The sequence below is a fragment of the Ranitomeya imitator genome, chromosome 9, assembly GCF_032444005.1.
Source record: "Ranitomeya imitator isolate aRanImi1 chromosome 9, aRanImi1.pri, whole genome shotgun sequence".
Lineage (NCBI taxonomy): Eukaryota > Metazoa > Chordata > Amphibia > Anura > Dendrobatidae > Ranitomeya > Ranitomeya imitator.
In genome coordinates, this window is record NC_091290.1 from 124,112,145 (window position 1) to 124,124,616 (window position 12,472).

Below are 12,472 nucleotides of genomic sequence, written 5' to 3' on the forward strand. Positions count from 1 at the left end.
CGAGCTGTCAATCAAAGAAAAGTGCGCAGCAATAGATGGAAACAACACAGGTAGAAATTCTACATCACTTATGTTCCAGAAAACCAATATGACATGCGGACAGTGACAAATAAACCCGATGGACATTTCTACCCCAATAAATTTGACCGAAGAACGTTGGCAACACCTGATATGTAATAATTCATAGGGTAAAATCAGAAATAGTCCTATGGCAAGTCTTGCCTGTTTTATGTAGCATTGAGAATAAAATGAATGTGAATTACAGTAAATAGTCAAACTTTTTATTGGAATAATCTATTATAGTAGTAAAGCTCTTGGAAGATAAAATGCTTCCCTTTCATCGAGCCCGTATAATCCTTCCAAGTGGACAGAAAAGCTTTCTCAGGAAAATAAAAAAAAAATCTTCTTCCAATAATTCGCACAAAAATATACTATGGAAATACAATATGGAAGGAACTCAGTGACCAGAAAGGCATATTTCACTAGTAAACCGGAAAAAGTGCGAAAAGTGGAACATAAAGTCTAGAACAAGAAGGTATCAGATATAAAAGATCGCTGATGCCTACGGCATACAAGACAGCACTGGTACTAGAGCAGTTTTACCAGGACCCTGATCCAGCAGCCATGTCGGTAGTCACCTGTCGCCAACCAGCGGCCCGAGTGCTTCCTCCTACCTGCTGGTGCCAACGTGGCCTCTTCTGAATAGTAAACCTGAGGCGACATCAAGACGTGACGCACCGCAACAACGACGTCGTGCCGGGCCTACTAACCAGGATAAGCCCTGGGGATGCCGGGAGATAGGAGGAGGTTACCGGGCTATGGACCAGCAGCCATGGACTATCGACGTGGTCACAGGTCCAGGGACTTGTCAATATGTTCTCTCTTTTCCCTATCACTCATATCCATCTATCTTTCTATTCTATGTCTCGATTCTATATATCCGTCATCTCGATCTATCTACTGCTGACAACCATCGATGTCTCAGTCTATATCTCATTTTTATCTACTATCTATCGCTCATATTCATCTTTTTTCAAATCAGTTATATCTATTATCTATCACCTATCTATTATCTATCTATTATATTTATCTATTATCTATCTATCTATTATATATCCATTAGCTATATATTATCTATCTATTATCTAATTATTACATATACGGTATATATATATATAAATTATCTATCTATTTTTCTATTATCTACAGTATTTATCTGCCATCTATTTATCTATTATCTATCTTCTATCTATTTATTATCTATCTATCTATCTAGCTATCATCTATTATCTATCTATTATATATCGATTATCTATCTATTATATAACTATTATATATATAATCTATCTATTATCTATTTATCATCCATCTATTTATCTATCTATCTATTATATGTTATCTGTCTATCCATCTATTATCTATCTTCTATCTATTATCTCTCTATCATCTATCTACTCTCAATGTATCTATCATCTATCTATTATCTCTCTATTATCTGTCTATTCATCTCATATTTATCTGTTATTTAATCATCTAATATGTTTTGACAGATCTCATGTCTTTTGATTTATCTCGTCTGGATCCATCTTACCTCTAGCCATTGCTTTTCTTTCCATCTCACATGTATTTTAATATATAATAAAATTACACATCTTTATTAAATAATACAGTATTGTATAACCCCACACAATAATGTCATATTACATTGATGCACTATATCCCTGAACAATAATATGTGATGCAATATAAACCAGCACATTTATAGATTACCTACCATGTGATATAATCTAACCCTGTACACTAATATATTACCCACTATGTGATATCATCTTTTTTATTAATTATTTTTTATAATTTCTTTTGTATTTATCTGCCACCTCCTGTGTGATATAATCTAACCCTGCACACTTCTACAATATTACCTAATATGTGACATAATCCACATACACTTCAACATAAGGACCTGCCAGATTAGATCGCTCATTAGTTAATCTATCAATAACGCATACCCTCGTGTAAGGGGAGCCCACTTAAAAAAAAAAAAAAACATTGAGCTAAAAAGAGAAAAAAAAATATTCCCCTGCCCTCCGATTTACAGTTTTGCCCTATTTTTCGCAGGGCCGGGCCTCATATCAAGGAGGCACGGTGCCATTTTGTGGGACGGTAAGGTAAGACAAATGTTTTCTCGGCACCGGATCCTAAATGTTCTTCTCCGTCTGACGGAGCAGCCAACACATCTCCATCCTTTCTGGAATCTGTTACATTTTTCAAGTTATAAATCTTTCGGCATCAGGTTATTCCAGGGCAGAATCCCGCTGCTCCGGCGAGTTAAGGTTAACGCAGTGACAGCTTGAGCTTTCGCACCGTAATTTATAACTCTGCAACAGAACCAGAGTTTTTATTTCCCATCTATTAAAATAAAAAAAAAAATAAAAAAAAAAAACGGGGAACAGCACATCTGTTAAAGCTCTTGCACAATGGCTGGCTTCGCAGCGAAACAGGAAACGTAACCCAATAGTCTCAGAACTTCAGCAAACCTGACCCACTTTCAAATGGCAAAAAGGAGGATTTTTATTTATTTTTTTTCAATTTTATTTTTTTTTATTAATTTTAGTTCGGTGTAACATCTGCTAAGCGCTTGCTGCCCCCTAACACTTGATATTCTTTCAACTCCGGCAGCTGCCAAAAAAAATATTTCTTTCTATTAAAGACTTCACGGAGTGTGTGATAATAGCACTTGGACTCGAGGCTTCGCTTTATTTGGGATCTATGCTTCCACACGCATCAAAAAAAGCCTATATATCAAATAATATACCAGCCGGCACAATGCGTATCATAGCCCTAAATCATAGGTGCTACAGTTATTGGGGCCTCCAAAAATAAAAGGGCACATCTCCATAAGGACCCGGTGCAACAGGCCAGAATATACCCCGTCCCAGACTATGCCCGGGGTTAAAGTGACCTAGGCCACATTATACCCCTCCAGGCCAGAATATACCCCCGGGGGTGTAAAAGAGCCTGGGCTAGACTATGTCCGGGGTTAAAGTGGCCTAGGCCAGAGTATACCCCGGGTATATTCTGGCCTAGGCCACATTATACCCCTAGAGGCCAGAATAGTCTTTGTCCCAGACTATGTCCAGGGTTAAAGTGGCCTAGGCCACAGTATACCCCGGGTATATTCTGACCTAGGCAACATTATACCCCTCCAGACCAGAATATACCCCCGGGGGTGTAAAAGAGCCTGGGCTAGACTATGCCCGGGGGTTAAAGTGGCCTAGGCCACATTATACCCCTCCAGGCCAGAATATACCCTCGGGGGTGTAAAAGAGCCTGGGCTAGACTATGCCCGGGGTTAAAGTGGCCTAGGTCAGAGTATACCCCGGGTATATTCTGGCCTAGGCCACATTATACCCCTCCAGGCCAGAATATTCTCTGTCCCAGACTATGTCTGGGGTTAAAGTGGCCTAGGCCAGAGTATACCCTGAGTATATTCTGGCCTAGGTCACATTATACTCCTTCAGGCCAGAATATACCCCCCGGGAGTGCAAAAAAGCCTGGGCCAGACTATGCCCAGGGTTAAAGTGGCTTAGGCCAAAGTATACCCCAGGTATATGCTTCCTAGGATAAACTATACCCCTCCAAGCCTGAATATTGGTGTGTTTTTCCTGCTCGCCCACCCAAATCACATAATAGTTGTCCCGTGTATTGTGACCTTTAGGACAGGGACACATGGCGACTTTGTATGCGATTGATGCATGCGACTTTTTATCCCTGGCCGTAGACCTTGCTACAATATAAACGTTTAAAGGCAAACACTGATAACAACATTAAAATGATCATGCTTAGTTTCAAGATGACGTGCACGTTCTGCTGTTGACTGCAGATTGAAGCTTGCAGGATAGGTCCACCGACTCACAGAGTCACCGACTTTTGTGTGGGTATATTCTGGCCTGGAGGGGTATGATGTGGCCTAGGCCAGAATATACCCGGGGTATACTGTAACCTAGGTCACTTTAACCCCAGACATAGTCTGGCCCAGGCTATTTTACACCCCTGGTGGGGTATATTCTGGCCTGGTGGGGTATAATGTGTATACTGTGGCCTAGGCCAGAATATACCAGGGTATACTTTGGCCTAGGCCACTTTAACACCAGGCATAGTCTGGGACGGGGTATATTCTGGCCTGTTACACCAGAACATACCTTGAGACCCGGATTGTGAGACACTACAACTTGAAAGGACTTGAATAAAACTTAAAGATAATCTGTCAACAAATTTTAATTATGTAATCAATCAGAGATTACCTTGATAAAGAGGCAGAGACCCTGATTCCAGCGATGTGTCACTTACTAGGCTGCGCTTTACTGTTTCAATACAATCAGTGTTTTATCAGCAGGAGATTATCACTAGAGGACAAGCTGCCGTGAACCTCCTGGTTAAACCACACCCCCACCACTGATTGTCCGCTTACTGTCAGTGTACACAGAGCCAATCAGTGGTGTGGGCGGGGTTACAAAGTACTCAACATTCTGATCTGCGGCAGAGAAAACCGATATTCTATCATAACTGCTTCACCCAGTAAACTGAGTGACACATTGCTGGAATTAAGGTCTCTCCATACATTACTCTTCTGTCAGATTACATGGCAAAATCCTGCTGACAGGTTCCTTTTAAATACATTTGACTAATTGCTGACATCCCCTGTAACTAGGGCTCACATATTAGCCAAAGTTACAGGACAAAAACCAGTTTACAGATTCCTATAAAGGGAACTTGTCAGGACAATATTTCCAAAAAATGACTGTGTAAGTCCTAATATAACAATAAAAATGATACCTATTTAAGCTAAGCAATATGCCAACCCCAAGAAATTGAGCTTGGAAACCACATGCAAATGAGCCTGAAAGTGCATTGAGGGAGTCTAGTCCGAGTGCAACAGCATGCTGCTTATGCGCTACCAGGCTCATTTGCATATGGCTTCAAAGCTCGATTTCTCAACGTGGGCATATCAGATTACTATAAAAGGTATCATTTTTATTGTATTACTTCGACCTAGATAGCCATATCACTAGTGTCAGGAGGAAAAATCTCACTAACAGGTTCCCTTTAAATGGAGATTCCAGAAGGTTAATCTGTGCTCATATCACTGTTGATTTCAGTGTGGCAGTGAGAACGGTAGAGCACAGAAAGCGTGTGTACACATACATACATATATATATATATATATATATATATATCATTTGTATCACACATTGGAAAATATATTTTGTACAGTTTATTATAATTTCTTCTATTTATCATTTTTAAATCATATCAAAGGACAGCAGTTTAATTTGTAGCCTCAAAACAAAGCCATTAAGTCTCCAAAAATATCATAATTAATGTAAACATGGTCAAGACGTCAATGTCACCAGACAATTGAAACAGATGGAAAAACGATGCATCAAACGAGAAGGGACATTTCAGACAAAAGTAATGATGCTGGCTCGTAAAATATTATGCTTTTAACACATGACAAAAACCTCTCAGCTGTAGATGAAGCAGACTGGCCTTGGGAATCCATTAACAGCATGAATGATAGTACGTATAGCAAATGGCATGAGCCAAAGCACATAACTTTACCTACACTAAACATCCGAAATTTGCTGCCCATTTTCCCTCTGCAATGATGGAAAATATTGTAAAGAATTCAGAAAACTACATAAAAAGGAGTCAATAGTAATACCGATGTGTCTATTTTAGATAATATTTCTGTTCCCCGTAAAAATACAGTTCCAACTGCAAGTTACCAGTTACCTTCCTATTGGGGTGTGTGCCTACACACATAAAACAGATACATGCATTGGAATGAACAAAAAACTTAAAAACTGAATATAAACTGGTTTTGTAACAACTAATCTAAGTTCCTCAATAACACAAGGGTGTAAATCTTAAACTACAAGACAGTGTACAGAAACACATCAATGATGATTGATAACACCAGAAGTCTATTTATTCATATATTTCTTCTTCCATCAACTGAGGAATGACCCAACAAAGTCAGGTAAAAAAGGAAGCTCCAGAACTGTTATATCATAGTGTAATACAATTATTTACTAAAATAGGTGCATGAAAAGATGAACAAACTCATAACCAGATTTAAAAACGCATTACAAACAGGTTTTGTTGTAACTAATCTAAGTTCCTCGATAACACAAGGGTGTAAATCTTAAACCACACGTCTGAGTCTAGCAGTCATCACTATGATTTTTGGGTTCTCTACTAGTGATGAGCGAGTATACTCGTTGCTCGGGTTTTCCAGAGCACGCTCGGGTGGTCTCCGAGTATTTGGGACTGCTCGGAGATTTAGTTTTCCTTGCTGCAACTGCATGACTTGCGGCTACTAGACAGCTTGATTACATGTGGGGATTCCCTAGCAACCCTCACATTTACTCAGCCTGGCTAGTAGCTGTAAATCATTCAGCTGAGGTGATGAAAACTAAATCCCCGAGCAGTCATAAATACTCGGAGATAACCCGAGCGTGAGCTGGAAAACCCGAGCAACGAGTATACTCGCTCATCACTAGTCTTGACACATTCAAAAAGGGCATTAAAAAGGAACTTTAACTAGATAGACCTTTGTACATCATCTATTAGATACAATAATATAAGAAATATTATAAATGCAATATAAAAAAATACTAATCAACTCCACACAATTTAATACTTCACAGATAATGACCGGAACATAAAAAAAAGAGGTCATCCTGAAGTTTTGCCACACCTCTCCAAACATCCTTAGGGTCGTCATCTCACTATAAACTCCAGCCAAAAGCCTGTAATGTTTTCCAATTCACTTTTTTCGGAACAAAAAAAAAAAGCCAATTCCCATGGTATTATCGTATCGCATTTCTCTTGTCTCCACTCTTCAGACGAATGTGTTGCACATCGTCGGGTAATTATCAGAGGAAGCAAAAGAACTCGATGTTGGAGGCTACAGAAGGGATTGTTTTGAGATTATCATGGCGTCGGAACACCATAAACTACTGAAATGAGGCTCGCAGGTATCAAAGGCAAAGAGGTCGAGAAAAAAAACGTACATCTGGATATTCAATCCACTTTGATCCTATGCCAACAGCTAAAGCTAACATTATATAAAGAACTTCACTCACCATGGACTTTGTGAAGGGTCGAACCAAACCAAACAGCAACCTGTACCCCCACCAGTTCCTATGAATGGATGAATACATCATGTTTCCTGGATGCACAGCGTTGGATGTCACCCCATGAGGAGAGAGGCGGCGGTTCAATTCCTTGGAGAAGAGAACATTGCAGAGCTTGGAACGGTTGTACGCCAACATAGCCCAGTAGTCCTTCTTAGATGGGGAAAGCAGGTTGAGGTCAAGTTTCCCCGATGAATCTTTAATTTCTGTGAATCTAAAATTTAAACAAAAAAAAACACAAAACATTAGAAATATATGACATCCTGCCAGTGAGCTACGAAGAAAGTTGAAACTAGTGCCTGCTATGAACAGTTCTACAGTTCGAAAGGGTGAGGATTTTCATTCTAGCAATGAACTGGATATAAGTCTACACACCCCTGTTAAAATGGATTTGTTTTGCAATAGAAAAGTCATGCCAAGAAGACCCATTTCAGAACTTTTTCCAACTTTAACGTTGAATGAAAACACCAAAAGCTAAAATAATGTGGTTGTGATCACAATTGGCCAATCACATTTACACTTACGTTACATAGTCGTTAGTAAACAGCTGCAATCAATGAAACTAATAAACCCGATATAAAATATGGCTGTTTTAGTAGGATTTTACTGACATTGTCATATATGCACTTTACATTAAAAGCCATGGTCCGTAAACAGCTTAAAACACAGCAAAGGGATCTCATTGTTGTAAGTTATCAGTCAGAAGTGGACAAAAAAGGCATTAGACATATCATGGAACACTGAAGATGCCATCAAGAAGTGGCTTACATATGGCACAACTGTGACATTATCTACAACTGGAAATCCCTCAAAAACTGATGAAAAGACGGGGGAAAAAAAAGTTGGAGTTATGCCAAGAAGCCTACAACAACATTAAAGGAGCTGCAGGAATTTCTGGCCAGTATTGGTTGCGTACTAGATGTTATAACAATCAATAAAACCAACAAAGTGGTTGTTACCCATGTTTCCTAGCGTCCGGCATGGTTATGCTGGTGATATAGGTGTAATGAAGGTTTCATTTGTAGATTGTGAGCCTTCGCGGACAGGGTCCTCTCTCCTCCTGTACCAGTTATGACTTGGATTGTTTCAGATTATTGTACTTGTTTTTATTATGTATACCACTCCTCACATGTAAAGCGCCACGGAATAAATGGCGCTATAACAATAAATAATAATAATAATAATTACAGACCTTAATCAGCTTGCCTCATTACCAACATAAATCCCAGAGTACCCTGTGTGACTGAAGAAGGGCAGAGCATGGGCAATCACTGATCTATTCACTGCCTGGGAGGAGAGGCTGATGAACATGCATGTTACTGTTCTACCCAACTGAGGACTTCCTGGTATCTTCAGGATCTGTGGTGGTCTCGGCAACTGAACCCCCTAATGATTAGACATTTATCATCTAAACAAATGATGACAAATGTTTACAGAATGTACCCCTTTATGGGGTGGCAGCCATGTGAGAGCTGTAGTTCTCTCTTGTAGGTCATTCACACTCTGCTCTGTTCTTTAGGAGGAATGTGAAACTCTCGACAGCCATTTAGGCAGTATAGGTGCGAGCTGCTTTCTTCTAGTCTGTGGCTATCTTGGCCCACACAGATAGCACTAATGACTGCGGGGTCAAGTTCTCTAGTCTGTACAGGCATCGGTCAGTAGCAGTTTTTAGTTTTACCTATTTTCCCGAGTGAGTGGCTACTCTAACATAGCAGTATTATGCTAACTCTGCAATCGGTAAAGAGTATAGTTTTATCCTGCAGCATCTCATATGCTGATGTTGCAGGACTAGTCCAGTGGGACGTCTTTTACCTTCGACTAGTTCTGCCTCTGAGAAATAGTCCAGTGGAATGTCTTGTATCTTGGACTAGTCCTGCCTCAGAGGACTAGTCCAGTGGGACGTCTTTTACCTTGGACTAGTCCTGCCTCGGAGGACTAGTCCAGTGGGACGTCTTTTACCTTGGACTAGTCCTGCCTCGGAGGACTAGTCCAGTGGGACGTCTTTTACCTTGGACTAGTCCTGCCTCGGAGGACTAGTCCAGTGGGACGTCTTTTACCTTGGACTAGTCCTGCCTCAGAGAACTAGTCCAGTGGGACGTCTTTTACCTTGGACTAGTCCTGCCTTGGAGGACTAGTCCAGAGGGATGTCTTTTACCTTGGAATAGTCCTGCCTCGGAGGACTAGTCCAGTGGGACGTCTTTTACCTTGGACTAGTCCTGCCTCGGAGAACTAGTCCAGTGGGATGTCTTTTACTTTGGAATAGTCCTGCCTTGGAGGACTAGTCCAGTAGGATCTTTTACCTTGCACTAGTCCCAAAGCGTTTGATACCGTGCCGCACAAGAGGTTGGTACACAAAATGAGAATGCTTGGTCTGGGGGAAAATGTGTGTAAATGGGTTAGTAACTGGCTAAGTGATAGAAAGCAGAGGGTGGTTATAAATGGTATAGTCTCTAACTGGGTCGCTGTGACCAGTGGGGTACCGCAGGGGTCAGTATTGGGACCTGTTCTCTTCAACATATTCATTAATGATCTGGTAGAAGGTTTACACAGTAAAATATCGATATTTGCAGATGATACAAAACTATCTAAAGCAGTTAATACAAGAGAAGATAGTATTCTGCTACAGATGGATCTGGATAAGTTGGAAACTTGGGCTGAAAGGTGGCAGATGAGGTTTAACAATGATAAATGTAAGGTTATACACATGGGAAGAAGGAATCAATATCACCATTACACACTGAATGGGAAACCACTGGGTAAATCTGACAGGGAGAAGGACTTGGGGATCCTAGTTAATGATAAACTTACCTGGAGCAGCCAGTGCCAGGCAGCAGCTGCCAAGGCAAACAGGATCATGGGGTGCATTAAAAGAGGTCTGGATACACATGATGAGAGCATTATACTGCCTCTGTACAAATCCCTAGTTAGACCGCACATGGAGTACTGTGTCCAGTTTTGGGCACCGGTGCTCAGGAAGGATATAATGGAACTAGAGAGAGTACAAAGGAGGGCAACAAAATTAATAAAGGGGATGGGAGAACTACAATACCCAGATAGATTAGCGAAATTAGGATTATTTAGTCTAGAAAAAAGACAACTTAGGGGCGATGTAATAACCATGTATAAGTATATAAGGGGACAATACAAATATCTCGCTGAGGATCTGTTTATACCAAGGAAGGTGACGGGCACAAGGGGGCATTCTTTGCGTCTGGAGGAGAGAAGGTTTTTCCACCAACATAGAAGAGGATTCTTTACTGTTAGGGCAGTGAGAATCTGGAATTGCTTGCCTGAGGAGGTGGTGATGGCGAACTCAGTCGAGGGGTTCAAGAGAGGCCTGGATGTCTTCCTGGAGCAGAACAATATTGTATCATACAATTATTAGGTTCTGTAGAAGGACGTAGATCTGAGGATTTATTATGATGGATTATAGGCTGAACTGGATGGACAAATGTCTTTTTTCGGCCTTACTAACTATGTTACTATGTATGTTACTATGTCCTGCCTCGGAGGACTAGTCCAGTGGGACGTCTTTTACCTTGGACTAGTCCTGTCTCGGAGAACTAGTCCAGTGGGATGTCTTTTACCTTGGATTAGTCCTGCCTCGGAGGACTAATCCAGTGGGACGTCTTTTACCTTGGACTAGTCCTGCCTCGGAGAACTAGTCCAGTGGGACGTCTTTTACCTTGCACTAGTCCTGCCTCAGAGGACTAGTCCAGTGGGACGTCTTTTACCTTGGACTAGTCCTGCCTCGGAGGACTAGTCCAGTGGGACGTCTTTTACCTTGGACTAGTCCTGCCTCGGAGGACTAGTCCAGTGGGACGTCTTTTACTTTGGACTAGTCCTGCCTCTGAGGACTAGTCCAGTGGGATGTCTTTTACCTTGGACTAGTTACTTCTGCCTCGGAGGACTAGTCCATTGGAACGCCTTTTACCTTGGACTAGTTCTGCCTCTGAGGACTAGTCCAGTGGGGCATCTTTTACCTTGGATTAGTCCTGCCTCGGAGGACTAGTCCATTGGGACGTCTTTTACCTTGGACTAGTTCTGCCTCGGAGGACTAGTCCAGTGGGATGTCTTTTACCTTGGACTAGTCCTGCCTCGGAGGACTAGTCCAGTGGGACGTCTTCTACCTTGTACTAGTTCTGCCTCGGAGGACTAGTCCAGTGGGATGTCTTTAACCATGGACTAGTCCTGCCTCGGAGGACTAGTCCAGTGGGACGTCTTCTACCTTGGACTAGTTCTGCCTCGGAGGACTAGTGCAGTGGGACATCTTTTACCTTGGACTAGTCATGCCTCGGATATTCTAATCCCAACTCCCTGGGTGTGTGATTGACAGCCTGCATATAATCCCGTCATCATAGAACCAGAAGAAGACTGCTAATCATGCCTAGGGAGGCGTCACTAGAACATCAAAGGCTGGACAAGTCCAGGGGGAAAGACGCCCTGCCAGACTAATCCTGCTTTATTTACAAGGTACACATTCACACAAGCCCGAGAGATCGAGGATGGCGCATAAAGTGGGGTCCTATTAACACTGGAGATCAGATTATTTATGTTTCCATAAAAAAAACATTTTGCCTATTTTTTCACGCTTTTTTTCTCTCCAGTTGAATGGACAAGCGTTCCAGAATTTACCTATAGCTGAAGATATAAAATCAATGACGCCTTATTCATTTACTCACATGCCTTCTTCTGATACCTGGCCTTGCGTTAGACCTGTTGTGACTTCATAAAAATAATGAAGCTGTGGTATATCAGGTCATTTTTCAGCAACATAAATTATCTGACAGCACTCGGCAGGTGGGGCAATCTGTTTCCACAAACAGAATATATGAAAAATGGCAGGAACCTGGCCTCGCGCCACAAAATGTATAAAGTGTGCGTCTCAATACAATTTTATTTCTTCCTTTATTGCTTGTTTTTGTCTTATTTTTTTCTGTACTATGAAGTTTACCTACTTGTTGTGTTAACTTTAAAGAAACGATTAGGGACATGCTTAAATAGCAATTCCTTAAAATACTAGGACTTGCATCTGTGAAGGAAAACCAGATCTACTGCAAGACATTGATTAAAAAAACGAAGGCAAAGCTTTGTCTAGCCTGATTTGTTAATTGTTTTTGATGCTAGAATTCTCACGATTGTTACGTTGCTGGTTTAAATGGGGAGACAGGTACCTACATAGACATACCACTAATTCACATACCAGATACTTCAGAGAGTGCGATGGGAGTGGAGCAGAATTAGGAACTGAGCCCACGGCACAAAGGGGA

At 41.2% G+C, this 12,472-nt stretch overlaps 1 protein-coding gene across 4 annotated transcripts in view; it reads right to left on the minus strand.

Annotated features, from left to right (window-relative positions):
- WWOX (WW domain containing oxidoreductase) overlaps window positions 1-12,472 on the minus strand; it is a 1,078,647-nt gene that overhangs the window by 775,281 nt on the left and 290,894 nt on the right. For all 4 annotated transcript variants that reach the window (XM_069738841.1, XM_069738844.1, XM_069738840.1 and 1 more), the window contains exon 9: window positions 7,152-7,416. In XM_069738841.1, the coding sequence (XP_069594942.1) occupies window positions 7,152-7,416 (265 nt within the window). The remainder of the gene's footprint in view (window positions 1-7,151; window positions 7,417-12,472) is intronic.